The sequence below is a fragment of the Numenius arquata genome, chromosome Z (genome assembly GCF_964106895.1).
Source record: "Numenius arquata chromosome Z, bNumArq3.hap1.1, whole genome shotgun sequence".
In the NCBI taxonomy this organism is placed as follows: domain Eukaryota; kingdom Metazoa; phylum Chordata; class Aves; order Charadriiformes; family Scolopacidae; genus Numenius; species Numenius arquata.
Genome location: NC_133616.1, coordinates 25,208,340 through 25,234,658, shown reverse-complemented (window position 1 = coordinate 25,234,658; position 26,319 = coordinate 25,208,340). Strand labels below are relative to the sequence as shown.

The window sequence follows — 26,319 nt, the reverse complement described above, 5'->3', positions numbered from 1 at the left end:
TCATGCTCTCTCATAGCATGGCCTTCAGGAACATTACTTGCATTAGCGTCTTTCTTTTTAAAGGGCAGGTTGACCTGACATCACATTCCATGAGGGATCCAAAACCCACAGAAATTAATGGTGTCTTGCCAATAACTTGAAAAAGCTTTGAATCATGTTTGCAAAGTAAAAGAGGTTTCCATGTGGGTACACTACTGCAGAACTTATCAGAGAATAAATTCAACCATAAAAGCTCTTTTGTGTTCACCCTGTATTCTTACGTGCCCACTGTTATTCTACATTAAGATCCTTCTGTGATATTGCTTAATGCACTCCCAAAGAAGACAAGAAGAACACTCTGTCCAGAGTACAAATGTCCTTGTGGGGCTAGGGCAGACTAGCAATCACAGAAGGTCTGTCTCAGGCTGTTTTGCCACAGAAGCCAATCCTGGTTGCTTGAAGCAACTTGCTTTATTACTGTTCTGTAAGAAAATACATTAAATTCTCCTTCAACTGTAAATCTATATGCAGGTTCAACACCTTTGCAATCAAGTAACTTCTGTATTGATGCTAAACCTCCATGTGTGCAAGAGGATGAGGCCATGGGTGTGCTAGACAGGAGAGTAACATTTACAACACTTTGAAATAAAATTTTCACCACGTGTGTCCTGATAGTCTTAGAGTGTCAATAGCAGCTTGATCGACGAAAAAACCCCAAACTTGTACCTTTCTTCATCAAAAAATCACGTTTTTACAAGTGTTTCAGCTTTGATTTGAATCTCTACCAGAAGGGGGCAACCGCCTTTCACCAAGAGCATCTACAAACAAACTCTGTCAGGATCTGTGAAGTGCAGCTTTTGAGAAGGACCATGTAAGAAAGCCAGGGCACCAAAACAGGTTACATCACCATGAGTGCTTCCCAAATGAGAATCAGAAATCAGACTTACAAATAAAGCTTTATGATACTGAAACTGTTTAGTGTTCCCGTGGTGTGATTCAAAGCAGAGCTTTGAGGGAGTCGGTGAAATTGCATCCAGAGATAATATTCACAGAAAATGTCAAACTGCTCACAGTAGTCATTTTTTGTGAAAGCAGGAATAAGTACAAGAGTTATATAAGTCCACTACAGTAAAAATTAAAGATTCAGGGCCCAGTTCATATCTGATTTGGATCTGTGTCTCTTGCAGGATAACTGTGTCTTGGCTCCCAATGTTAACCAGAGAAATGGTGACCAAGATATCTTTGGAGATGCTTGTGATAATTGCCGCAATGTCCTGAATAATGACCAGAGGGACACAGATGGTGATGGGAAAGGAGATGCTTGTGATGATGACATGGATGGAGATGGTTGGTAATTCTTCACTTCCAGCTTCTCTGGTGGTCTTGAAACTTGTTCAGAGTGTGCTGTGTGTTAGGAGATTTCCCATCATCAGCTGCACATTGTCTTTCTTTGTGAAACCTGTGTTTGGAATCCTTTTCATTTAGATTAATATATATCTTTTAGCCTCTGTTGGAAGCACTGAACACTGTGACAGATAAACCAAGCCACACTTCATGTCATTCAGTAATTTCTTAAAGGTGCAAACGTGTCCCAGAATACCCAGCTGCTGCCTGTCCCAGATGCCCAAAAGCTACAGAATGTATTATTTTCATTCCTGTAGCAGGCTTGAAAGCAGTTAAAAGATCACAACCCTTCAAACGTAATAATGAAAATTAAATGTCCCATCCTGTAAGCTGATACAGGAACAGGATACAGGAGCAGGACAGAATGAATTGTGTGTAATAAATGAAGTGTGTGTGGTGAGGTTGAAAGCTGATCTTTGGCAAGATGTTCCCAACTTCTATTAAATGAATGGATGCACATGTAAGAAAGATCTGCTGTGCAGGCTTATAATGTCATTGCAAGATGAAGTAGTTGCTGAAAAGTAATAGTGTCTTTATTGTTCTTGATGTTTATGTTGTCCAATAACAAATATGGGAATTGTCTTTAACTAACATCCAATCCACTTTTCGCTAGGTATTAAGAACCTTTTGGATAATTGCCAGAGGATCCCTAATGAGGACCAGGAGGACAAGGATAATGATGGTGTTGGTGATGCCTGTGACAGTTGCCCTACAGTCAGCAACCCAAACCAGGTTAGCAGGCAGAAGGAAAAAATACCCTCCTTTAGGGAGAGGGACTGCTAAGGTCCAAAAGGATGGAAGAAAATGAGGCAGCCCATGCAGCCACAGTGTTTATCTTTTAATAATAGGCATTCAGTAAAGTTTTATGGAGCTTCAGACTCTCCTGACTTTGAAAGGGGAGCCACCAGGTGTATTCTTATAGCTTGAAATGTTGTTAGCACCTCTGCCCTGCCAGTATCTTCCACTGTCATGCTCTGAAATGTGGGTGCGCTCCAGTCCCACAGAGTCCAATGTCAGACTGTACACAATGATGTGATTTAGTTATATTTGCTATTTCTTTAGTTACGGCAAAATCCTGGTGTCTTTATTTAGCAAAACTTTCACTGCTCCTAGGTGGGAAGTCAGCGACTCTTTTCATACATTTTGAATTCTGATTAAGACCCTTGTGACTAAGAAAAATGCTGGAAGCACTTTATTTTAATTGTATTCGATTTGGTTGCGTTTTGGTTTAATACTGCCATTTTAATAGATGTCCTCAGCAGCTGATACTGGAACTTTCTCTGTTTCCTTTTGCAGTCGGATGTTGACAATGACCTAGTTGGAGACTCCTGTGATACCAATCAGGACAGGTATGCTGTGTTGTGGCTTGTGACAGCAGCAGGGAAGTGGAAGAGGCTAGTCTTGAGCTGAAGCATGCTACTGATTCCTAGAGCTGTAATCCCTCAGACTAGCCTGGATTTAATTCCAGTACCTCTTCAAAGAGATGTTATTTCAAAAACAATGTTATGATTTATGAGCCTTGTTGGTTCACTTCCCTGTGGCAGTACAGTTATGGAGCCCTTCACCTTTAGCCCCACGTTCACACAGGCTTCCTGTGAGTTCCTGTGGAAGTGATATTCAGAGCAGTTCTCTGGCTGTAAAACCCAGAGCACTGCTCAGAGCTTCTTAGTGAGGTAACGTCTTTTTTTCTTTTCTTTATTTGTCATTCCATTTTTCTTTCTTTTTTTCTTTAGCAGAAATTTCACAGTTAAGGGCTGTTATGCTTTTCAGTAAGAAGCTAGTGTTTCAGAAACAGAATTTTATTATCAAATGTGAAACGTTTGCAGAAAAACCCCTTTGCTTTAGCACAGCAAGAGTGGCAAAGCTCCTCTGTGGCTTTTACATGCCCTGAGCACTCAGGGGAGCACGTCCCATGACAAACTGATAACACCTGGCTGGAAGCAACTTCTGCATAACCAGCTTTGGGGGTGGCAAGTCCCCTGCCCCATGCTCCTTACAGCAAGAGGAAAGGGATGTGATAAATCCTGTGCTGGCACAGCATTTCTCCAGCCGCAGACAGCTGCAGGGTCTCACCCCAGTGCCGCTGGTGGGTGCTGATGGCTGGGGCTTGGGAAGCCTGCTTCCCATCTCCACAAGGAGTGTTCCTGGTCTTGACCATTAGCTGCCAAGGCCCCCAGCTGGGAGCTGTTTTACTTTTAAGTGGCTTTTTTCCTGTTTTAAAAAAGCACATTTTCTTTTTTTCCTCAAACCTATCTAATGTGTATGAAGCATCGCCTGGTTAGAAACGCTGTACCTCTGCCTGAGGTTAATCTTGCAATAGATATAGGTGCATGGTCCTCATTGCATTTTATCTCAAGAACAGGCAGACATTAGCTGATCTGACCTAAAATTAAAGCACCTTTTCTAAGCAGGGAGAGCGAGGTGGGAATATGCATAGCTATAAGCTGCAGCACTGCCCTAATTTGGCTGCATGTCACTTCTGCTCCTTTTTGCTAGGCAAAAAGCTACTGAGGGGAAACATGCCTGTTTGTCACCAGAATCCATTTTGTTTACGGTGTGTGTACAAAAAAACCCTGACTTCAGGCCATTTTTTCGCACAGATGCCCTTAAATGTTGGTGTGGAAGAAACAATGCAGCCACCCCATAACTTCCCAGAGCCTTTCCTGTAGTCCATGTCCCTGTTCCTAGTGACTCTTCACTGTAACAGCTGATGCAGCCACGGGCTGGAGGGGTGTTTGGGAGCTACAGACTTTCTCCTCATTTTCTTACTGCACAGCTCCCCTGTGGGACTGCAATGTAACAAAACTTGCTGTGCAGGAGGGTGAAAGTTGTGCTTATTTTTAAACAAGTGTGATTTCAGGTGCTTATGCAGAGCCTCCTGCAAATTTTCATTCACGCTCACCACCTGCATGTTGATGAGCACCAAGACACTTGTGGACAACATGTGTGACAAGGGACACTACCTGTTGGACTCTTTCTGTCTCCTGGGTGCCTTTTGATTGGTGACTCTGCGCTTGTTGGATGTGCCTTACACGGCCTTTTGGAGTGGATGTTGTTTGGGATCCTGGGCTCTGGTATCTTTTCCCACTCCATGCAAGGCTTCTCTTTCTTTTCCTTATCTGAGTATTTTTATAGCTCGAGGCTTAGTCTTCACCTTCCTTCCACCTTGTCATACAGTCTCTGTTTTTTCCTCGTCTCCTAGCTGTTCAGCCACCTGAGTGACACCAGGTCGCGGTGCCCCACTGGTCACTTTCCAGCTCCAGGGATGTCTCCAGTGTGTTTCCTCCTTCAGGAGCCCGTGCTGTCACCCGTGCAGGGGCAGGAGCTGATGTTGCCATTTCTTTTTGTCTCTGTGCTTGCAGCGATGGTGATGGGCACCAGGACAGCACAGACAATTGCCCCACCATCATTAACAGCTCCCAGCTGGACACGGATAAGGATGGGTTGGGTGATGAGTGTGATGACGACGATGATAATGATGGCATTCCTGACCTCTTGCCCCCAGGCCCTGACAACTGCAGGCTGGTCCCCAACCCAGGGCAGGAAGATGACAATGGTAAGATGGGCCTTCAGGAGACATTTCGGTGCTTAGGTACTATACCTTTCCCCCAAAATTACACATGTGCACCGGGATCCGACACAGCCACCACGTGGGCATACACTCATCCCAGCAGGGCCCTCAACACACAGGGGCCCTTTAGCCAAGGCAGAGGCCCTCAGGTCCCCTCCTCTCGATAGCCCCTCAGCTATCGAGGCTGAAACTCCACTTGCTTCTCAGATACCTTGATCCAGGGGCTCAGCCAGATGTGGCTACTTGTTGCACCATAAATTTGCTTTCACTCCTCTGATGCATTCAGGTGATGGAGTCGGGGATATCTGCGAGTCTGATTTTGACCAGGATACTGTGATTGATCGGATCGATGTGTGCCCTGAGAATGCGGAGATCACCCTGACAGACTTCAGGGCCTATCAGACAGTGGTGCTGGACCCAGAAGGGGATGCACAGATTGATCCCAACTGGGTGGTTCTGAACCAGGTAAAAATACACCTGGTCTTTCTTACCTGTCTGAGAAAGATCATTTAAAAAACACAGTAAAACTGTCTCTGTAATTGCTGGAACTCTGGCAAACAAGTGAAAAGTGGAAGCTGTTGGCTGGTTGACTATTTAGAATCACAGAATCATAGAATTGTCTAGATTGGAAGGGACCTTTGAGATCATCTAGTCCAACCATCAACCTAACTCTGATAAAAAAACCAAAAGAAAACCATACGCACACCCTCTCCCCCCCCTTACTAAACTATGTCTCTAAGCACTATGTCAGCCCATCTTTTGAAAACCTCCAGGGATGGTGCCTCAACCACTTCCCTGGGCAGCCCATTCCAATGCTTAATAACCCTTTCAGTGTAAAAATTTTTCCTAATATCCAATCTGAACCTCCCCGAGCACAACTTGAGGCCATTTCCTCTTGCCTTTCCTATTTTACAGGAGCTATAATGAAGCAACTTTCTTTTAGCATACAGTAGCTTGAAGCTTGACACTCCTAATAATCTAAAATAACTGCAGGCTGGTCAGCTTGTTCTGGGTGGATTTCATTGCTGCCAAGAAGACCTGAGACTTTTGTGTCACGCTATTGAAATACTTCTGTAGCAAACGGTTTCATGAATCCTTCCCAGAATTTGAAAGTCTGACCTGGTTTATAGCAGAGCATTTACTCATAGATGGAGTCCAATAACTGTTATTTACACTAATGAATTTTAGCCTTCAGGAGGCTAATGTGTTCTGAGTCACAAGGAATGTGTAATTAACTCCCACTGCCAAAGTCTCTGCCAAGCCAGCTGAGATATATACACCTTCCTTAACCCAGTCCTGGCAGTCAGTTTAATCCCAAACTCCACTACCAAATTGTATGAGCTAAGCCTAGGCAAAGGTCTCTTCCCTCCCCAGATCTCTTTCCTGCCTGTCCCCTTCCCCAGTTGCATCGTCAGTTCTGGCCAGGTTCGGTGATTTCCAGAAGAAGACTGGGGTCAGCAAAGAAAGTATCAGGGTACCAGTATGGCCAATTCTGCAAAGGGAAAAGAAAAACTCTTCCTGAGTCAGGGCACACAAGCAGCCAAAACGTTAGTATTTGATTATAGTTCTCATTTTAATTCAGAGCTACAAGTGTTACAGACACGCTGTGAGCAAACAGAGGAGATGGATGAAGGGGGTGCTATAGAGGGAGGCCCGAAGAGTCTGCTAGGCTTAGCCAACCCAGCTCATCACACACGCTAACCACCCTGAATTTACTCTTACAGGGCATGGAAATTGTGCAGACTATGAATAGTGATCCTGGCCTTGCTGTTGGTATGTACCCTCTTCTGAGATTCAAGTTTCACAGCAGAAAACTCATAGTATGTGAACGCATTTTCTGCAGACCTGTTTTTAACCCGTGCGTATCCTCAGGTTACACAGCGTTCAACGGCGTTGACTTTGAGGGCACTTTTCATGTGAACACGGTGACAGATGATGACTACGCTGGCTTTATTTTTGGTTATCAGGACAGCTCTAGCTTTTACGTGGTAATGTGGAAACAGACCGAGCAGACATACTGGCAAGCAACTCCCTTCAGAGCTGTTGCAGAGCCCGGCATTCAGCTAAAGGTACTGGTCGTGGCTCCTAGCTGGGGACACAGTGGTCGCCACAGCCTGGCTATGCCACCTTGCTATATGTTGGCCATGCCTCCCCACCACCTGACTGCCGTGGGCTAAGCCGTTGCTCCCTGCACTGGCCAAGCCATCCCATGGCATGTCAGCCGTGCCCCTGACTGCTGTTCTCTCCCAGCGTCAAAAGGACTGTCAGGTGCCTGCCACACAGTCCTGATAAATGGCACCATTTCTTAAGGAACTTCATCTCCACTCTTGGCTCTGCTCATCAGCTGGAGCATTTAGTCTCTGCTCACGTTGTGCTCTGACTGTAACTGGTCAAATTGCCTCCTTCTCCTTGGTCCAGGTTGCTTTTCCAGGCAAGCAGTGGCTGTGCTTATGCAGAGAAGTTGGGGGCTTGTGAACAGGAGGGAGGGTGCTCCTGCAGACCTGCTGCCTGCTACAAAAAGACTTAGAGCTCCTGGAAGTGACATTTCTCTGTTATTTCTGCAGGCTGTGAAATCCAAGACAGGCCCTGGCGAGCATCTCCGCAACTCTCTGTGGCACACGGGGGACACCAATGATCAGGTCAGGCTGCTGTGGAAGGACCCCCGAAATGTAGGGTGGAAAGACAAAGTCTCCTACCGCTGGTTCTTGCAGCACAGACCCCAGATTGGTTATATCAGGTAAGAGAGGAAAGGGTAGATAAAGTCTGCCTAAACTCTTGTTTCACAACACCTAATTCAGATGATAATCTGAGGATTTATAATATGTCTGGGATTTGCACTGATGAAGCCTTATAACAGGTTGGATTTTTGAAATTCAGCCTGCAATTCTTTTCCTAGGAAAGACAATTGTTTGTAACGGAAGTTTTCTACCATCTGGCTGTTGTAACTGTGCCCTACTCCAATAAGCCCTGTTCTGGCTTTTAATACCTTGTTTTCCAAGCTACTACTGGCAACTGATCTGAAAAAATGCATTTCAAAATTTTTTAATTTTACTCTCTTTGGCATATTTTTGTTGGAATTATGATAGTTTACTTACATATTCCGGGATAACAGAATTAATAAAAGTTCTCCACTTAAAGGTTGTGATCCTAACTAAGATAAGTAATTAACCTGATGTGATAGATTTGAGATTACATAGCATATATTCAGAAAGTTTGTCGAAGTTTTGTAATGTTATGTTATCTATTCTTATTTTGGTGGGGTTTTTTGGGAGAAAAAAAGTTATTTGAAAAAAAAAAAAATCACTGTTAAGGAGGGAAGGTTTCACTCTGCAACATCCAGATCAGCAGGAGATCTTACTTGCAGATCAAGGTTGATGTTAAAATGCAAAAAGTAAACTGCTCGGGCATCATCATCTCAGGTTTTGCAACCTTGTAATAGTACAGAAATACAGGCAAAAATCAGTTTTCTTCAAAAAGTCACCACCTTGCAGTTGAGATGCAGAGCATTATCTTCAGCAGTAATTGGAGTGAGCATGCTTGACTTTATGCTAAAATGGATTAAGAACACTTATACTGTCAGTTATTGTGTCCCAGCCACAGGGCAGTAGTGAGTAGATCCTGGGTGGCAACCTTTCTTTAGACCAAGCTGTTTGTGAAGCTGCTTCATGAGTAAACATCTGCCCGCTGTTGCAGTCTCTCTAGCTCTCTAGGCCAAATTAATGCCCCTTGCAACTGGGAAAGTTAATGAAGTCAGTGTCACAAAATCCTTCAAAAACTAAAGGCAGCCAGGCCTAGAGCGAGCCTCTGCCAGCTCTCCATCCACATCTCGCTGTGGTCTGTTTAGGCCTGATGCCATAGACCATGATGTGTCTCGCAAAGGTTTTCTGAGGCTTCAAGGAAGCCTAGGAAAAAGTCACTTGAGCCAGCTTCTCCCATGGAAATTTGAAAGACAAGAAGTTCTATTCATTGTACAGATGCTTTTGAACTGCCTCAGCAAATCAGGAAATAAACTCGGGAACATAACAGGAATTGGTTTTGTTTTTTTCTTATTTTATGAAAAGACACAGGAACTTTCTTTCCCTTCACAACTCGCTGTTTCCTTCCATGTCAGAACAGCAGCATGTCCTCATGCAAAACAGAGCCCTCCGGGTTCATCATCCTCTAAGTCGCTTGTCCAGTACCCCAGGGGCTGTGGACTTGGTGTACATGGTGCTGCAACAGCTCAGCCAGCTCTAGCGTGGTCCCGCTCAGCCCTCACTACGGGGCACAGGCTGGGGAGCTGGCAGGGTGCAGCCATTCCCACAGCTATTGGGGAATTTGCTGATAGCTTTTCTAACAAGAAGTTGCTAAATCATCAAAACTGTTCCTGGAATTAATCATGTTCGCATTTTTAAAAGAAATCTCGCAGTCAAGCTTAAGATTCCAAATGGTCTGTTTGAAACTTTTCCTATTAAAAAAGAAAAAAAAAAAGGAAAAAAGTTAACTTCAAACTGTGTGAGACGATATCCATCTGGCCCTCTTCAGCCCGTCTAATCTGGTTCTCCCTTTCTCCTATAACCATCGACTGTAGAAATTTTCAAGAGTCAAACCTCTAAGCCTGACTGACTACAGGGGAAAAAAATCTAAGGCTTTTGTAGGATGTGTAAAAAAACAAACAAAAAAATAAAAAAAACCTAACAAAAAAAGGAAAAAAGAAACCAAACCAAAAAACAAAACAAAAACATACCCACAAACAAACAAAAAAACCCCAACCACCACCAAACCACCCACCCACCCTCCCTGCCCAGCTCTTGCCAGCGTGCAGCATTGCTCCAGCCCCAGCCCACAGAGGAGCTGTCTTAACTGCTGCTTCTCCCCTGGTCTAGGTGGGAGGATAGCATGTCCAAGGCTAGAGTCACCATGGATAATGAAATTAATTTTATGAATGTTGCAGTCCCAGAAAAGACATAACAGAACTTCTGTTTGCTTTCATTAAGGGCAAGATTCTATGAAGGCTCTGACCTAGTGGCAGACTCTGGTGTCACTATAGACACCACCATGCGTGGAGGACGGCTTGGAGTTTTCTGCTTCTCTCAGGAAAACATTATTTGGTCCAACCTGAAATATCGCTGCAATGGTAACGTTGCTTTTATGTCATTTTAGCTAACAGCTAGCAAGTGACCATGAAGAACAGGTAGTGTGGCTGTTGGATTAAGCCATTTTGCATCCTTTCCTTTGCTTTTCATTTACGAGTTATTCACAGCTGTGAAACACCTCCCCTGACACCAGCAGCACGTTGCAGCCCAGCCAGACGGGAGCTAACACCTCACAACCGCTCCTCCCAGGACAGCCACTCTGCTGCAGGGACTGTGCCAACTAAGTAGTATAGCTGTCATCAGAGAATTAGAAACGTTATTTAAAACCAACCAACCGTGAGAGCTGTACACGCACAATATACTGAGGCCATCATGTGTGTAGGATGCCTCGAGCTCCGAATACAAGGCGAAATAAATCTGGAGAGCCAGTGGGATCAGTCACCAGGTCTCAGTGTCACCCGTGTACTTGCTGGTTGCTCCTATCAGTGGTAGGAAGAGATGCCCTTCCTCCCATGGAGTCTCCCTTCTCAGGCTCTGTGGGAGCAGGCTGGCTCGCTCCTCTTGAGGTAAGAGCCTTGCAGCTTAGCCCTGATCTCCCGCTGTATAGAATAACGCAAACCTTGGTCGCTCACACAGAAGCTGATCACATCAGGGTATTTCTGCCCTGGCAGCTAGCTTGAAGTGGGGCTGGAGGGGCTGCCCCCCTTCTCTCAGCATCACCCCCACCTGACCAAGGCAGCCTTAGGAAAATAAGTTACCAGTCAAGTTGGAATAGTTTCCTTTTATGCTCTCGGTGGATCCAAGATGCCCATCCCAAGTCTGCAGTCGACACAGGCGCTGCACAGCTAGACCCTGGCTCTATGGCTGCTTCTGGTGATGGACCCTGGTTCTTGGGCACTTGGTACACCTAGGCTGGTGCTGGCAGGTCATGGTTAAACAGGGGAACTTCTAGACAGTGGTGCTTACAACTAAAAATTACTTTATAGGTCTCAAACAGTATGTAGTTTCCCAGAAAGCGTGTCTCAAAGCTGCCACTGAAGCCACAGATACTTTCCAGGCTGTGAGCAGGCAGTGGCTTTGCTGCAGGTGCTGCAGTAAGTCAGTGAAACCCACTCAAAGTGGGAACTGCCAAGTATCCCTGCTTTCATTTCAGACAAGTTCCTACATTTGCAGAAAAAGCTTGAAAAGAATTTTCAAGCCTCAAAAAAAGAAATTACCAACAAAAAGTGAAGGACTTAACCCTTTTTTCTATATACTGTGTGTATTTATATAGTTACTTCTTTTTTTCTAGTTTGGAGTTACCTCTCCTGCATCAGGGTGGACATAATCAGAGTAAAGCTGAGGTCACGCAGTTGAGCTTTGTTGCTGTGGCTCCATCTTTGGTCTCAGCTTTAGCTCTACGGTTCGCTCTGTGGCTCTCCAGATAAAATGTTCTGGGAGCTGGCAAAGGCACACCACAAGCTCAATGCTTCGGACAAACAGAACTGTAGTTACTCATGACATTGACCCATCTCCATTTCTGCCAATTCTGAAGTTTTTCTACGAGTTGCTGGTGGCCCTTGGGTTAACGTTTCTGTCCCTCCTTGTGGCATGGGAAACCCGTGACAGGGAAGTTAGATTAGGATATGTGAGAAATAGAGATGCTGACGCCAGAAACATGTCTGGGGCGCAGAGCGAGACAACCACCTTTTCTGCCTTTCTGGTCAGTGTTTATAAATAAAAACATAAGAGAGAAAGCCACAAAGCTTTTGGTTGGAAATGTAATTTGAAGATGGACAGTGCTGCGTTATGGGCTGGCACTGCAGCACTTGCTGTCTTGTTGGCCTCTCTGTGCTTTTCAGTGGTGTATAGCTAAAACTGAAAACACTCCCAGTTCATTCTTAGTGTTTAGACAAAGGGGAAAGCATGTTACCTTAAAAAAAAAAAACAAGAGTACATGGGTAATTCATTAATTTAAGTGCTCCTTGATTTTGTCAGAAGAGACTAAACTTTTGCATATTTTCCTGTTTTCAGACACCATCCCAGAGGACTTCCAAGAATTTCAAGCTCAGCAGTTTGGCGTTGGGGATATTTAAGAAGTAATGCCAAACTAACATTGCTATTGCAAACAATATATTTTAAATCCTTATATGATTGTTGTTGTAAGAGTGTACACCGCAGCTTGTTCTCATTGATGTGACTGTCAGACTTTTTTTTTTTTTTTTTGTATAAAAGTGAAAATTAAAAGGAGACAAAATAGACTGAGGCTCCATTTGTTTTCAAATTTGCCCTAAAAACTAGGGAGCAGCATGTAATGGAGTGACACTTGCTTAAAACATGCTCAGGAGAAGTTTGAATCTATTGCCATTTTGGATTCAGTATTAAACAGAGTGGGGTTGTCCCTCTGGAACCTGTCAGAAACAATAGGTCGCATCTGGGCATGAAGCGGTTGGGCGCTGCCTGGCCAAGCCAAGAGCTTCTTAATGCCTTTCTAGTCCTGCTAGGAAAAAGTTTTATCTCCTTTAGAGCAGCAAATTCCTTTGGAGACCTCGTTACCTCTGGCAGACCCTCCTTTAAGAGCTCTATTAGACTTCCCTGCCCTCCCACTCCCAGAAAACAATGACTAACGCTATCACATCCTGTAAAAGCAAAAAAGCTGACTGCAGGGCATTGCAGTCACGTCTTATGACTTGCACGTGACTAAAACCAAAAAAGACACATGGAGAGAAATGCAGAATCACCAACAGAGAGAAAATAATCCTGACTCACACACGCAAAGCTTGGCTTTGACCCGCTGTCCCCACTCAGAGCCGAGCTCTCTCAGCACGTACTGCAATCTTAGGAAAACAAGTCACCAAGTTAAAAACCCGAAACACTGAATTAAGCGTTAGTAGCTATGAAGAAGGGACGGGAAAACAAAAAGCCAAAAAAAATTGTGTCACAATGCACTCCATAATTTGAAGTATAGAAAGGTGTTGGATGCTGTGTGTGTTTCTACTTCATTCTTTTTGAAAATGGAGCTAGGAAAGGCAGGGAGGACATGCTCCAAGGACAGCTGAAGAGAAGGATATTGCAGCCTGTAGAATAATTACTTTAAAAAGGACAATGGGAAACAGTACTTCAGCCTGGGGGAAGGGAGAGGGAGGAAATACACAGAGGGGGAATACAGTGAGGGCTTTAAAAATCAGAAGTAGCCCTGAGAAAATGAACAGCCATGGCTCTTTCCCAGCACAAGAATACTGGGGAAATGCTGAGTTAAATTATCAGGTGAGAGCATCGAAACAGAAAACCTCAAGTTTCCTGTTCTCAGTACAATAAAAATACCCTTAAAATTTATGGCGCTATCAGAGGCTTGGGCTACAGGAAGAGGTTTCACCCCAGGCTTGTCCACCATTGTCAAGGCTTCTGGGAGCAGCACAGCCCTGGGACCTGTCCCACAAGGGGGAGTCCCACAGCAAAGGGCTTGATGCAGGAGCAGTCCTCTGGCACGGCTCTTCATCATGAAAGGTCCTCCAGGTTCAGTCCTCCTTTCCCCTTGGCATCACAAAACCCAATTCTACTCACCAGGTTTCCAACAGGGGCTAGTTACTTTGTAGCAACACAGAGGGTATAGTCAAATTATGCTTAAAAGATGAGAAAAACCCCACACAGTGGGTGCGCCATAGCTGGGGAAGGCCTGGCCTGCAGTGCATGCGTTTTGCACTGGGGGGACGTGTCTCACAGAATCACAGAATCACGTGGGGTTGGAAGGGACCTCTGGAGATCATCTGGTCCAACCCCCCTGCCAGAGCAGGTTCACCTAGAGCAGGTTGCACAGGAACTTGTCCAGGCAGGTTTTGAATGTCTCCAGAGACGGAGACTCCACCACCTCCCTGGGCAGCCTGTTCCAGTGCTCTGCCACCCTCACTGTAAGGAAGTTCCTCCTCACGTTTAGCTGGAACTTCATATGTTCAAGTTTGTGCCTGTTTCCTCTTGTCCTGTCACTGGGCACCACTGAGAGAAGACTGGCCCCATCCTCTTGACACCCACCCTTTAAGTATTTTTAGGTGTGGATGCAACAGGCCTGGCCCACCCTAACCTGCTTGCGGCTTGTGCTGGTCACAGCATGACAGCACACACCAGCTCCATCAGGCAACATGACCACAGCCAGCCTCTGAACCCCTGCCAGCCTCCAAAACCCCACTAGCCTCCAAATACCTCCCCTGCCCTCCCCCCGTCCGCTTGCCACCTCCAAGCTTGCCCATTTCCAGGCTCCCTCCCAGTCTACACCACAGCCATTGGCCACTGGAGGCTGGAAGATGAGCTACAGGCTCTGGCTCTCATGCTGTCAAAGGTGATTGCATGAAGCTGCTAGCTTCTAACCTCCCCCAACAGAAAACCTACTGCTTGCTCAACTGGTGGCTGCAGAAACCAGTCCAAGCCCAGCCAGCCAGAACTTTTGTTTCAGAGGGTGCTGTTGGACCTTACGCTGGGAGGCTGGAGCTCACTATGTCTGCTGTGTTGACACACCAACTGCCGGGAAGCCTGCAAATTCAGGAACAGGGAAGTCTGGCTGTTGCAGACCAAGATTAGCCACATGGTCATAGTCCAGCCTCGGGAAAACTCCCGCCCCTCATGTTTCCATCAGAGACCGTGCAGTCCCCGTGTGTGCGTTTAAACAAGCTCCTCTTGCACCACCACCTCTTTCTGGATTATTGTGCAACGCAGACAGAGCTCCATGTGTGGCCTCTGGCAAGTGAAGAGGCTGCAATCCCACATCTTTAAAACCGAGGATGTAGTTCTCTCCTGCCCCCGCCGCCTGCGCAGCTGGGCTGCGCTCAGCTGGAGCACCAGCTGCAACTGCTTTGGAGTTTAGAGTCCCGGGGCTCCTGCGAACCAGGGTTGAACGTCTCACCACAGGTTACCTCTTTCCTGTGTGCTAAAAACACCACAACAAACACACTTCAAATGCTTCTGTTCCCTGAAGTAGAATAGAATAGAATAGAGTATTTCAGTCGGAAGGGACCTACAGTGATCATCTAATCCAACTGCCTGACCACTTCAGGGCTGACCAGAAGTTAAAGCACGTTGTTAAGGGCATTGTCCAAATGCCTCTTAAACACTGACAGGCCTGGGGCATCGACCACCTCTCTAGGAAGCCTGTCCCAGTGTTTGACCACCCTCTTGGTAAAGAAATGCCTCCTCATGTCCAGTCTAAACCACCCCTGGTGCTGCTTTGAACCATTCCATGTATCCTGTCACTGGATCCCAGGGAGAAGAGCTCAGGACCTCCCTCTCACTTCCCCCCCTTCAGGAAGCTGGAAAGAGCTCCTTGTAGGACATACCTTCCAGCCCTCTCACCAGCTTTGTTGCCCTCCTCTGGACGCATTCAAGGACCTTCACATCCTTCTTAAATGGTGGGGTCCAGAACTGCACACAGCACTGCAGGTGAGGCTGCACCAACACTGAATACAGCGGGATAATCACCTCTTTTGACCAGCTGGGGATGCTGTGTCTGATGCACCCCAGGACGTGGTTTGCCCTCTTGGCTGCCAGGGCTCGCTGTGACTCCTATTGAGCCTGCTGCCCACGAGCACCCCCTGGTCCCTCTCTGCAGGGCTGCTCTCCAGGCACTCCTCTCCCAGTTTATACTTGTGCCTGGCATTACTGCATCCCAGCTGCAGGATCCAGCATTTGGACTTGTTAGATTTCATCCCGTTAATCATTGTCCAATGCTCCAATCTCTCTAGATCCCTCTGCAGGGCCTCCTGTCCCTCGAGAGAGTCAACAGCACCTCCCAGTTTGGTATCATCAGCAAACTTGCTAATGGGGCATTCAACTCCTGCATCCAGATTGCCGATAAATATATTGAACAGAACTGGCCCTAGAACTGAGCCCTGAGGAACACCGCTGGTGACCGGCCACCAGTGAGATGCAGCCCCCTTCACTACAACCCTTTGAGCCTGGCCATCGAGCCGGTTCTTCACCCAGCTCACTGTGAACCTGCTCATCTCCTGGTTTGACCATCTCTTGGTTTGAAACAGCAGAAGAGCACATCCTGCCAGGACCCCGCAGGGTGGGGTGAAGGCAGGGGTGGGCGGACCGGCGGGAGGCTGCTGAGCGAAGCCATTTGGCTCTCGCAGACCCTCAGCACTGCTCAGGAACTGCTCTCTGCCTTGTACCTCGGCCAAAAGGCACGGCCTCCCTGCTTTGTGCACCAGAGTTGTGCGGAGAGGAGCAGCTGCCACTCATTCAGCTCAGTCAGCAGTTTCTCATAACCACGAGGAACCGGTGTCCTGATGGGTCTGGTCAGTGCTAGGGCAGGGGTGCAACCAGCACCGGCAGCCAGAGCAAGGCAGAGCAGCCGGCAGGGGCTAGAACAGGACTCCATGACAGCCCAAACACAGATCGTGAGAAGCAAGAGACCAGGACCCACGGAGACGCAGCACTTCTGACTAGGTGTCAGATTCAGCAGCTGCCTGCTCCACCATCTGGGGAAATGAGGAAAAAAAAAAAAAAAAAAGATCAGAGACCCTTGTTTCAAACAACTGCACAGGCTGCAGTGCTATACTTGGCCTGGAAAATACTTCGTTTGCACTGTCAGAGGCATCTGATACATCTCAGAGGCCTGGGCTGGATTGTACAGAGCAGATGACACCACGGACAAATCTGTGCAACCTGCCATCTTCTGAGATCATGCTCCGGAGGAGTACAAAAATAACATGGACAGCGAAGCCATGTAATGTTCCACAGGCCAACATTTTTTTTGGTAAACACATACAAATGTAGTGAACAAAAAAGGTCAACCAACTTACTTTTACTGGCTCAGTAACTGCTTAGCTCATATATTGATATATATTTGAAGTTCCTCCTAGAATGAGTTGACTTTCAACTTTTATATATCACAACAATTCGCTTTAAATGTAAGAAAAACTTTATTGGTCCATTAAACATTAAATCTATAACAATACATTCACTCAGTATACAAAAGGAAGTATCTATAAAAACCATTAACATGCTTCAAAAAGGCAAAGCTGTTGACTATTTAACAATTAAGATCTCACAATTCTGAAGTTTTTACCAATCCTTAAAAGTCAAAATGTTACAGTTACTACAGATCACAACACACGCAGAAAATGTTAAATAAACTAGCAAACTGCCACTTCACTGGGCTACAGCTTAATAAAATAAAACCACACATACACACCAAAAAGCTCCCTTGAGATATTAAGGACCTTGAAAAAGACTAATTAAAAACCCCTCACCATTAAGAAAAAGTGTTTACATTTTGACTACTTTGCATCCAGTTTTCGAACATGGCATATACAAGACCAAACACCACCCACTGGTGGTAAACAAAAAGCTGACAGTGAACCTATATGTTCCTAGTAGGTATTTTCTCATCTTGTATATGACAAGTTGAACAATTTTCTCTCAAAGTTAATTCTCCTCTCTAAGTTTGCACAGATGTCCAACGACACCTAAGCACCTGGACATCTATCAGTAAGAGGAAAAATAGAGCTACAGTATCAGTAACAAGACATATATCCCCATAGGTTTCCAAAATTCTTCTTGGCTTCACAGCGAGGCTTCTTTGGCAAAAGCACGGTGGCAGCGATGAACCCCGCAGCTCTGGCGAGCAAAAGCCCTGGAAGCTTTTAAGCTGCTGGAGCAGTTTCAAAGCTGACGACTGTGGCGCTGAAGAACTTTGTGCAAACGGCTGTACGCTACAGCCCTGGCAGCTATCAGACACTGGCAATCGGGGGGAAGCCAACGTGGCTTATATCCGAAATAAATTCCAACTTAAAAAAAATACCATTATTGAACAGGTGTGGAATGAGTCAAAACCAGGTTTGAGAAAAAAAAAAAAACAAAACCAAAACTGGACTTAAGATCTACTTGCAACCTGCTGAGTTTATTTGGGCATTAGAAAGCAGCCGTCATGCCAGTCTCCCAAAGTTTCGTCTTCGCATCCTGGGCAGTGAGTATGCATCCCCATCCTGGGGCACTCCAGTGTTCTGCCGTCAGGATGTTGAAAAAGCAGAGACATACCAGTTCCCAAGCTACGTATATCCCATTACAAGCACAGAAAGCCAAAGCTTTCTAAGCACTTGACCCCTGGCATTCCCTCATGCAGTCATGTGAGACACTCAGTTCAAAGTACTGTTTACAAAACTGAAAACACAATGTAAAATGTCAGGGTGCTGATTATGTGTTTCCCTCCCACAAGAACTTGTAGGCCACTTCAGTAAACAAAGAAGCAGTTTTCACAGAGGAAAACTGATCCATATAAGAAATTACGATCCTTGACTTTGCTTCAACACTGCAAGTTGTCCTGCTATAAAAAGGCAAGGATCGACAAGACCTGGCAAAGAAGTCTTTGCTAGTTTCTAGCACCAAAGACATCCAGCTTGACTGGAAGCAGAATGGGAGCGAAGCAGGTTTGAATGCCTTTAAGAAACAAATCCAAGGAGAAGAAGGCAAATAAAAGGAGGAGGTACAGCCCACAAGCAAAAGACATTGCTTCTAAAGCCCAGAAGGAAAGATGAGAGCAAAATTTTAGCTGCAGATTATCTCATTCATCTAGCCACACAGGTGGTATTTTGCTTCATCAACTTATTTAGGAGAAAAGCCCAATAGTTTATAGCACAAATTCTTTATAGCATGCTTTGTGGATTATTTTGTTACCAATCTATTCAGAGATGCCAGTGACACTGTGGGCTGCTAGCCAAAGTTCAAGCAGCGCTATCTTGAGTTCCAAAATTTTCCCGATGCATTGGTCAACACCAGAGAACTGTTAAAAAACAGCTTTTTTCGCAAGTGCAATGGTTGCTTCATTAATAGCAACGTTCTAGCCCAGAACTGGCTGCACCAGTGGCTGATGAAGCAGTTACATGTGCATACCTTATAATCTCAAAGCGCTTCTAGATTTGTAAAAAGGTGCTAAAACACAAAATAAATAAATAAATAGACATGCAGTGTTTATGACCCTGTGAGGGGATAAAGCCCTCTCTCTGGACTACGCAGACATTAGCAACACTGAATTACCCGTTTCAGACAAAAGTGGCCCAACTCAGCCAGGATTTACCGAATTAGTTGGGCAAGTATGAGATTTTTCAATCTCATGGAAATGCTTGAAGTACAAAGCTAAGAGTATCACGGACGTGTAATAACTCTGATGTGTGATCACATTGGAGTTCCTTCGTTGGCATCCAGCTGCCAGGGCTGCCTGCACATTTTGAGGAACTATATGGTAAATAAACAGCAAACAAGCATAACCATCTGCCTTCCACACATTCTTCGTAAGGGTTTATGGTCTCATTTGTTAGTCCAGCTATTTGGATTCAGAGCCTTGCTCTGAATTCAGAGCCATCCTACTGATTTTACCCCAAACAAGAACCAGTCACGATTGTGGCTCTCGGTTGCCTTTATAAGAAAAACTAGAATTGTTCCAGTCTCAGACAGCAGTGCAGCAGAGAGGTTCTAAATAACCTTTCTTGTGATAGCAAACATGAAAAATGAGGAAAATGCCAATAAAATCGTTTCACCTTCGCAGCAGAACTAACTTCTGTTAACAAGGTCCCTTCCTCCAAGAATTCATTAAACGATAGCGTTGGTTTGAATTCAAGTTTAACTACAGGAAACTTAGTAGAGGACTTGTTACAAAGACAGGAAGAGTAGAGAACAACAGCTTCCTCACATCACACAGCCCCAAAATACTCAGAGCCAGAAATGCTGCACTGCTCACTTACGCCTGGGGACAAATTCAAAGAACAACTGTGGCACAAGGCGTAGACATTGCACAGCTAACCACCACCTCAAGCAGAGCAGTCACCGGCGCTTTCAGGTATAGGGACAGAAAGTTAACCCTTTACAGTTGAAATGTAAATGTCAGCAACAACTAGTCATTTATTTACCAAAGCATCAGGCTATTTGTGAGTTTTCCCAGTTCATCTTCCACTGTGCAGTAATAACCGATCAGCCTCATCCCCAGAGGTTTGTCAAGCACAGATTATTTGGTCTTCCACATGCACCACGGGTCTGACCGTCTCTTGTACACACCGGTGTAACGTACAAGGCAGCACCACCCAGTCACAGGCTCCGTCCAGGTTTTCCAGTTCCAGTGCCACCTGGATTATTAGCTGTCACAGCAGTGGGTATGAAGGCACTTCTGAATAAAAAGGTTTTAAAAGCTTATTAGCCTGAACTGTTTGGAATCTATGAACTGGGCACTGAATCCTAGACCTCAGTCAAGGATTTTACTAAGCGATTGCATGTGGAAGTTTACAGTACAGATTTTACAGCGAATGCTAAAGCTGTAACATTTGCCTGGCCAGTAGGAAGCCATGCCTCACTGAGGAACTAGAGGCTTTGCACACCCAGGTGCCACCAGTTACTGATTCCTTACAAAGGCCTGGAGATCCATATCTGGATCTTGGGCCACAGCATGGGCACACAGGTCCTCCAAGTTATTTTTGGGGTCTTTTCCCACAATGTTTGCTCAGAAGCAAAGCAGTGTATGTACATTCCCACCCAATGTACACCCACAGACTCAGATGCTTAAGGTCAAAAGTTGGTGGAAGGGAAGGAAGGAGCAACTCAGTGAGGCAAGTGCTGTGTATGAAGAATGGACTCATGCCTCACTGTGGACTTTCCTCTTACAACCCTGTTTCCTCTGTGCAAAACCTATCTCCATAAATACAAACTACAGAAAAGTGAGTACAAGGAGGTGCAGAAAGTCCCTATGCAGGCAGATAATGCCTACATAAAATAAGTGTTTTTGTAAACAAGCATGAACATCCATTGGCCAACGTAAGTATTAAGATTAGTCAGAGGAAAGGATGCAGCCAGAAACAGACGTATCAACTTCCGGCTTCGTGGCTGGTGCCATCATGAGAGTTTTGTCTTTTATGACAATGGGAAATTCTTCAATGACTATAGCCTGCTAGGTAGGGATGGGATCCACCTGCCTAGAAGAGACAGGACTGGACAGCTTGGTGAGGTGGGCTTTAAACTAAAGGACTCAGGGGGGCGGGACCCAAAGTGGCAACGCTCACACCACTGCAAGCAACTGAGGAAGAAGCCAGACCAACCAGAGCAGCGACAAATGGGTCACTCAAGCAAGCTTCGGATCAACAGAACCTGGTTCTTATAGGTACCTTCAACTACACAGACATTTGTTGGAAGAACTACACAGCAGCTCCTGGAACATATAGAGGACTGCTTCTTCATACGAGTGTTAGATGTGCCAACCAGGAATGAGGCTGGACTAGCTACTCACCAACCAAGAAAACCTGCTTTGACATATCTGTGTTAGCGATAGCCTTGGCAGCAATCACATTATTGCGGAGTTTGGGATCCTGCTGAGCATGTTGAAGGTTAGTAAAAAGACACAGTTTTTAGGTTTCAGAAGAGCAAACTTCAGCTTGCTCAGAGCTCAGCTGGCAGGGATTCTGTAGGAAGCTTCCATGGAGGATAAAGGAGACAGTGAGTGCTGGAAGTTTTTCAAGAACCCTCTCCTGGAAGCACAAAAACAGGCCATCCCCTTTAAAGGTAAGGGAAGTAGGTGGAGCAAGAGACCCCCTTGGCTTAACTGTGAGCTTCTCAAAACCAAAAGAGAAGCACACCAGAGATGGAAAAGCAGACCAATACCTGTGGAGAACTACAAGGGCATTGCGATGACCTGCAGAGATGCAGCTGGAAAAGAAAAAGCTCAGCTTGAATTGGAATAGGCCAGAGATGTCAAAAACTCCAGAAACAGAAGGAAAATACTGGCCCACTGTTAAATGGGAGACAATGCTGAAACAGCAGAGGTTCTCAACACTTTCTTCACCTCTGTCTTTACCAGCACTGTCAGGACCCAGGCCTTGGGAACAACAATCCAGGTTGATGCAAACACAGACCCACCACCAGCTGGTGTGTGAACTATTACAGGAGCTTGACCTCTACAAATCGATGGGCCATGACGATACCCACCTAAGTGTGTTAAGAGAACTGGCTGATGCTGTTGTGAGGCCGCTCTCCATAATCTTTGAGAAGCGATGGAGAGCAGGGGCCATCACAGAGGAGTGGAAAAAGGCTAACGTCACCCCCATCTACAAGAAGGGCTTAAAGGAGGGTCCAGTAAACTATAGGCCCATTAGTGTCACTTCAGTCCATGGGAAAGTTACAGGTCCAATCCTCCTGGGGGCTATCACAAGCTAAGTAAAGCAGGTGATTGGGAAAAGTCTGCACGTACTCATCAAGGGCAAATCATGCTTGACAAACCTGATCACCTTCTATGACAAAGTAACCTGCTTGGTTGATCCGGGGGACATTGTCTACCTGGATTTCTCCAAGGCTTTCCATATGGTTCCCCACAGCCTCCTCCTAGAGAAACTGATGCCTTACACTATAGACAATTGGTCTGTGGAGTGGGTGGGGAACTGGCTGACAGGCAGCACCCAGGGGGTGGTGGTAAATGGCTCAGACCGGCAACCTGTCACAAGTGGGGTTCCCCAGGGATCGATGTTGGGCCCAAAGCTGTTTAATATCTTCATAAGTGATCTAGATGATGGGATCAAGTGTACCCTGATGAAGTTTGCTGATGACACCAAACTGAGTGGGGAAGTAGACTCCTTGGAAGGGAGAGCCAACCTGCAGGAAGACCTGGATAGGGTGGAAGAGTGGGTGAACAAGAACCTAATGAAGTCAAAGACACGTGTAAGGTCTTGCACTTGGGAAAACATAATCCAGGAGCGCAGCACAGGCTGGGATCTACCCAGCTGGGGAGCAGCTCTGTGGCAAGGGACCTGGGGGTTCTGGTGGACAACAAACTCAAAAGGAGTGAACCGCGTGCTGCTGCGGCAAAGAAAGCCAACAGGATGCTGGGTTGCATCGGAGATAAAGAAGTCATTATCCCACTCTACTCAGCGCTTCTCAGGCCACACCTGGACCACTGTGTTCAGTTTTGGTCCCTGCTATGAAAAAAAGATGTGGACAGACTGGAGAGGGTCCAGAGAAGGGCCCTCAAAGGACTGGGAAGCCTGCCATATGAGGAAAGGCTGCGAGAACTGGCTTTGTTCAGCTTTGAGAAAAGAAGGCTTAGGAGAGACCTTATCAGCAGGTTCCAGTATTTAAAGGGTGGCTACAAAGAACATGGAGACTCCCTTTTTACAAGGAGTCACATGGAAAAGACGAGGGGTAATGGGTACAAGTTACTCCTGGGGAAATTCCAATTGGACGCAAAAGGAAAATTTTCCCCAATGAGAACAATCAGCCCTTGGAATAATCTCCCCAAGGAATTGGTGGATTCCTCAACATTGGACACTTAAGGTTCAGCTGGACAGGGTGCTGGGCCATTTTGTCTAGGTTGTGTTTTTGCCAAGAAAGGTTCGACCAGATGATCCTTGAGGTTCCTTCCAACCTGGTATTCTGGGATCATCCACACTTGTGATTGGGGTGCCTGCTATCAGAACCAGAGAACAGTTACCATTCCCTGCCTTATAACTTGACAAAGTGCATGCCTTCTTCTTTAGAGCTCCTTGTCCAGATTTTTGTTATAAAAAACATGCTTGGTTTCTCACAGTACAACACATACATCACTAGAAAGCAACTCCTGTGAGCCTCTATACTTCAGGGAACAGCATTCACCAAGAGCCTGGACTATCTCAACTGTAGCTCACAGCTCCAGCACTGGACTGAGATTGTTTGTTAGAATCACTGCTATGAGTTAGGTGGGACAACTGTTCGTCATCATTGCACAGCCCATAAGCTCTTATCTTAGAGATGGGACAGATAAAGGCTTCTAGATTGTGAATGCATTAACAAATTCCTTTCTCTGCTGCAGAAGGATCTGCGTGGCTGGACTCCAAATGCAGTCAGAGACACACTGACAGGCCCCCATGGTAGCAGAACTCTTGGCAAGATCAGAACCTCCCAGCAGAAGCAAAAGGAAATAAAAAAAAACAAACCTGCCTCCCACTCCGGAGCTATTTGTTGCTTTTCTAACTCAATGTCAAAGCTAAGCTTCAACTGCTTTCTTTCCCCTAGGTGCAATCAAGAAGAGCAGCAAGAAAGTCACCTCTGGACAGACTCCTCTTTCCCTCAGGTCTCATGACAGATGTATTTTGAGGCTCCTAATCACTGGGGTAGGTGGCAGAAGTATACAGGACTGCAGACCTGTAGATTTCGTTTGAGGTATGAGTGCATGCGGCTGGGAAGATCACACCCCTAGCAAGCTCCAAGCAGGAGAGAAGCCCTAGGATAATACAGCAACAAGCTAAAAATGGTAACGCACACAAGAGCAGAACTGGGATCTGTTATGTTAGGATTTCTAACCAGGTGTGCATTAGGCATCAATTATTGCAACAGAACAAATAAGGCATGCAGTTACTTTGGCCATCTCACTGGCCTCTAGGTTGTGCTTTTCTTTGCTTTGCAGAAAGCATTGGGTGAAGACTTAAGGCTCAGTCCTATGTCAAAAAAAGAACTGCTAAATCGGCTGATTGTGTTAATATCCTGCATATGACACACTGTATGTATGTATATATATAGAAAGAGAGAGAAGACAAAACCTCTGGGACTAGCATAAGTTATAAAGTCATCCCACTGGAATGTAGATAACTATAGTGGGTTCAACCTTATTCAGCACTTAGGGCATCTGAGCTGTTGTTCTACCACCAAATCATCTGCTTAAAGCAAATAAAAGTGATGTGGTATGGTTTAATATTGTCAAGTCAGTCATTTGTACTAAGGCAGCTGCTGTTACATTTGTGTCTTCTGGTTTTGTATTTCTGACTGCTTATCCCACTGCTTGGAATAGGAGTTCTCCAAAAGAAGTTTAGTCTCCATTAATGGACTGGTTGGCTAACTCCCTTCCCAACAGCAAAACATCAACAGAGGAGTATAAAAATATAGCAGTTAGAAAGAATACTTTCCAACCAACACACAGGCAGAAAAGGAAGATGATGTGCTATATATAGTCCTTTTCTGACCATCACTGCATTTAAAATATTATAAAATTAGTAATGGAAACATAACTGAAAATCCTGGGAGATCTTTAGACACAAGCTGAAACAGCAGGGCAGAAAAGTAAATGAGCACCCCACTTTTAAATTTAACAGCAATTGGCAGTGCTCTTGTAATATAGCATTTTCTCAACACCAAACATTCTGAATAAAGAATGTACCGTATCTTAAATCCCTGTGCAGTACACACAACTTGCAGTTTAAGTGAGCTGGCAAAGCAACGTTGGACAAAATTCAGAGTTTAAGAATTTGTGTGTAGAACTCCCCTTCTGTTAACAACTGGACCAGATCTGAATTGCATAAAATATTCAGGTGCCTTTTAAAGTTATAATAGAATAAATACTCTAATATCACTGGTACATTCCTTTCTCAATCTAGGTACACAATAACTTAATATATTTAATATTTAGATAAACAATTTTTAGTAGATGCTTTGGCAGTCAAATTCTTACATATTCTCTATTTCTACAGAAGTATTTAGTTATGTTTTTGGAAAAAATTATCTGGATACTACTTAGAGGAATTAGGTGCTGTACAAAACAGCAGTCCAAATCATCACTGCAAACTGTAAAAGACACAGTTAATAAAAGAATATAAAAAGGAATGCATATTTGCTATAAGATACCCAACATTCAAAGGAAGGAAGTAGATACATCTGCACCATGAGTTTTTCTTTTCTTGCAAATGAAGCCAGAGAAAGATTGTCAGTTATTTGAAAAGGATTTCACTTATTCCAGTTCATGCAACAACTGTGTTTCCTACACTCCACACATCAGCGTTACAAAGTTTTGGAACACTTTTATTCCCTTGGGCAATGCTTGTTCATGACAGTTAAAAAAGGTAAAAAGTCTTTGATCATTTGTCTAGTCTGACTAAAAAGTTACTAACTGGTACATTATGATAAGTGGGCAACAGGTGTTTCCTCATTACAAAATGACTGCTGTATTTTATGTGTAACAGGGAAAAAAAAAAAAAGAAAAAGGCAGAAGGACCTTCTGAGTGTTCACACTGAGAATTCTCTGGTTGGGCAACAGAGTGGAGCAATAAGAGTCCATAAGTACAGACAGACACAAACCCAACAGGAGACCATCTTAATCCAGAAGATGGACCAGGTTCCGGTGAAGAATTTTTCGATCTGAGCACTTTCGTAACTGTTAAGGAAAAAAAAAACAACAGCAATAAACTCACTATTTTTATCTCAGACTGTAGTATCCTCTCTTTTTCCAAGGGGGTGACTGACTTCAACTAGGTTAACCCAGAGACAAAGCAGGGGAGAGCAGCCCTTTATAGAGCTAGGTCTTTCTCAAAAATTGCCTGGGAAAGA

General features: G+C 45.1%; 2 protein-coding genes across 3 annotated transcripts in view; one reads left to right on the top strand and one right to left on the bottom strand.

Annotated features, from left to right (window-relative positions):
- Positions 1 to 12,261, top strand: part of THBS4 (thrombospondin 4) — a 39,060-nt gene extending 26,799 nt beyond the window's left edge. Inside the window, exons 13-22 of one of the 2 annotated variants that reach the window (XM_074166585.1) lie at positions 1,167 to 1,326; positions 1,997 to 2,115; positions 2,680 to 2,732; positions 4,746 to 4,939; positions 5,241 to 5,419; positions 6,679 to 6,727; positions 6,827 to 7,023; positions 7,519 to 7,691; positions 9,931 to 10,070; positions 12,043 to 12,261. In XM_074166585.1, coding sequence (XP_074022686.1) covers positions 1,167 to 1,326; positions 1,997 to 2,115; positions 2,680 to 2,732; positions 4,746 to 4,939; positions 5,241 to 5,419; positions 6,679 to 6,727; positions 6,827 to 7,023; positions 7,519 to 7,691; positions 9,931 to 10,070; positions 12,043 to 12,104 — 1,326 coding nt within the window. In that variant the 3' untranslated portion in view covers positions 12,105 to 12,261. The remainder of the gene's footprint in view (positions 1 to 1,166; positions 1,327 to 1,996; positions 2,116 to 2,679; positions 2,733 to 4,745; positions 4,940 to 5,240; positions 5,420 to 6,678; positions 6,728 to 6,826; positions 7,024 to 7,518; positions 7,692 to 9,930; positions 10,071 to 12,042) is intronic. The other variant, XM_074166586.1, reaches the window with a different exon arrangement.
- A 13,097-nt stretch (positions 12,262 to 25,358) lies between these two features.
- The window catches only part of SERINC5 (serine incorporator 5), a 41,206-nt gene continuing 40,245 nt past the window's right edge, over positions 25,359 to 26,319 (bottom strand). The window contains exon 12 of the mRNA XM_074166555.1: positions 25,359 to 26,146. Within this exon, the coding sequence (XP_074022656.1) occupies positions 25,999 to 26,146 (148 nt within the window). The 3' untranslated portion in view covers positions 25,359 to 25,998. The remainder of the gene's footprint in view (positions 26,147 to 26,319) is intronic.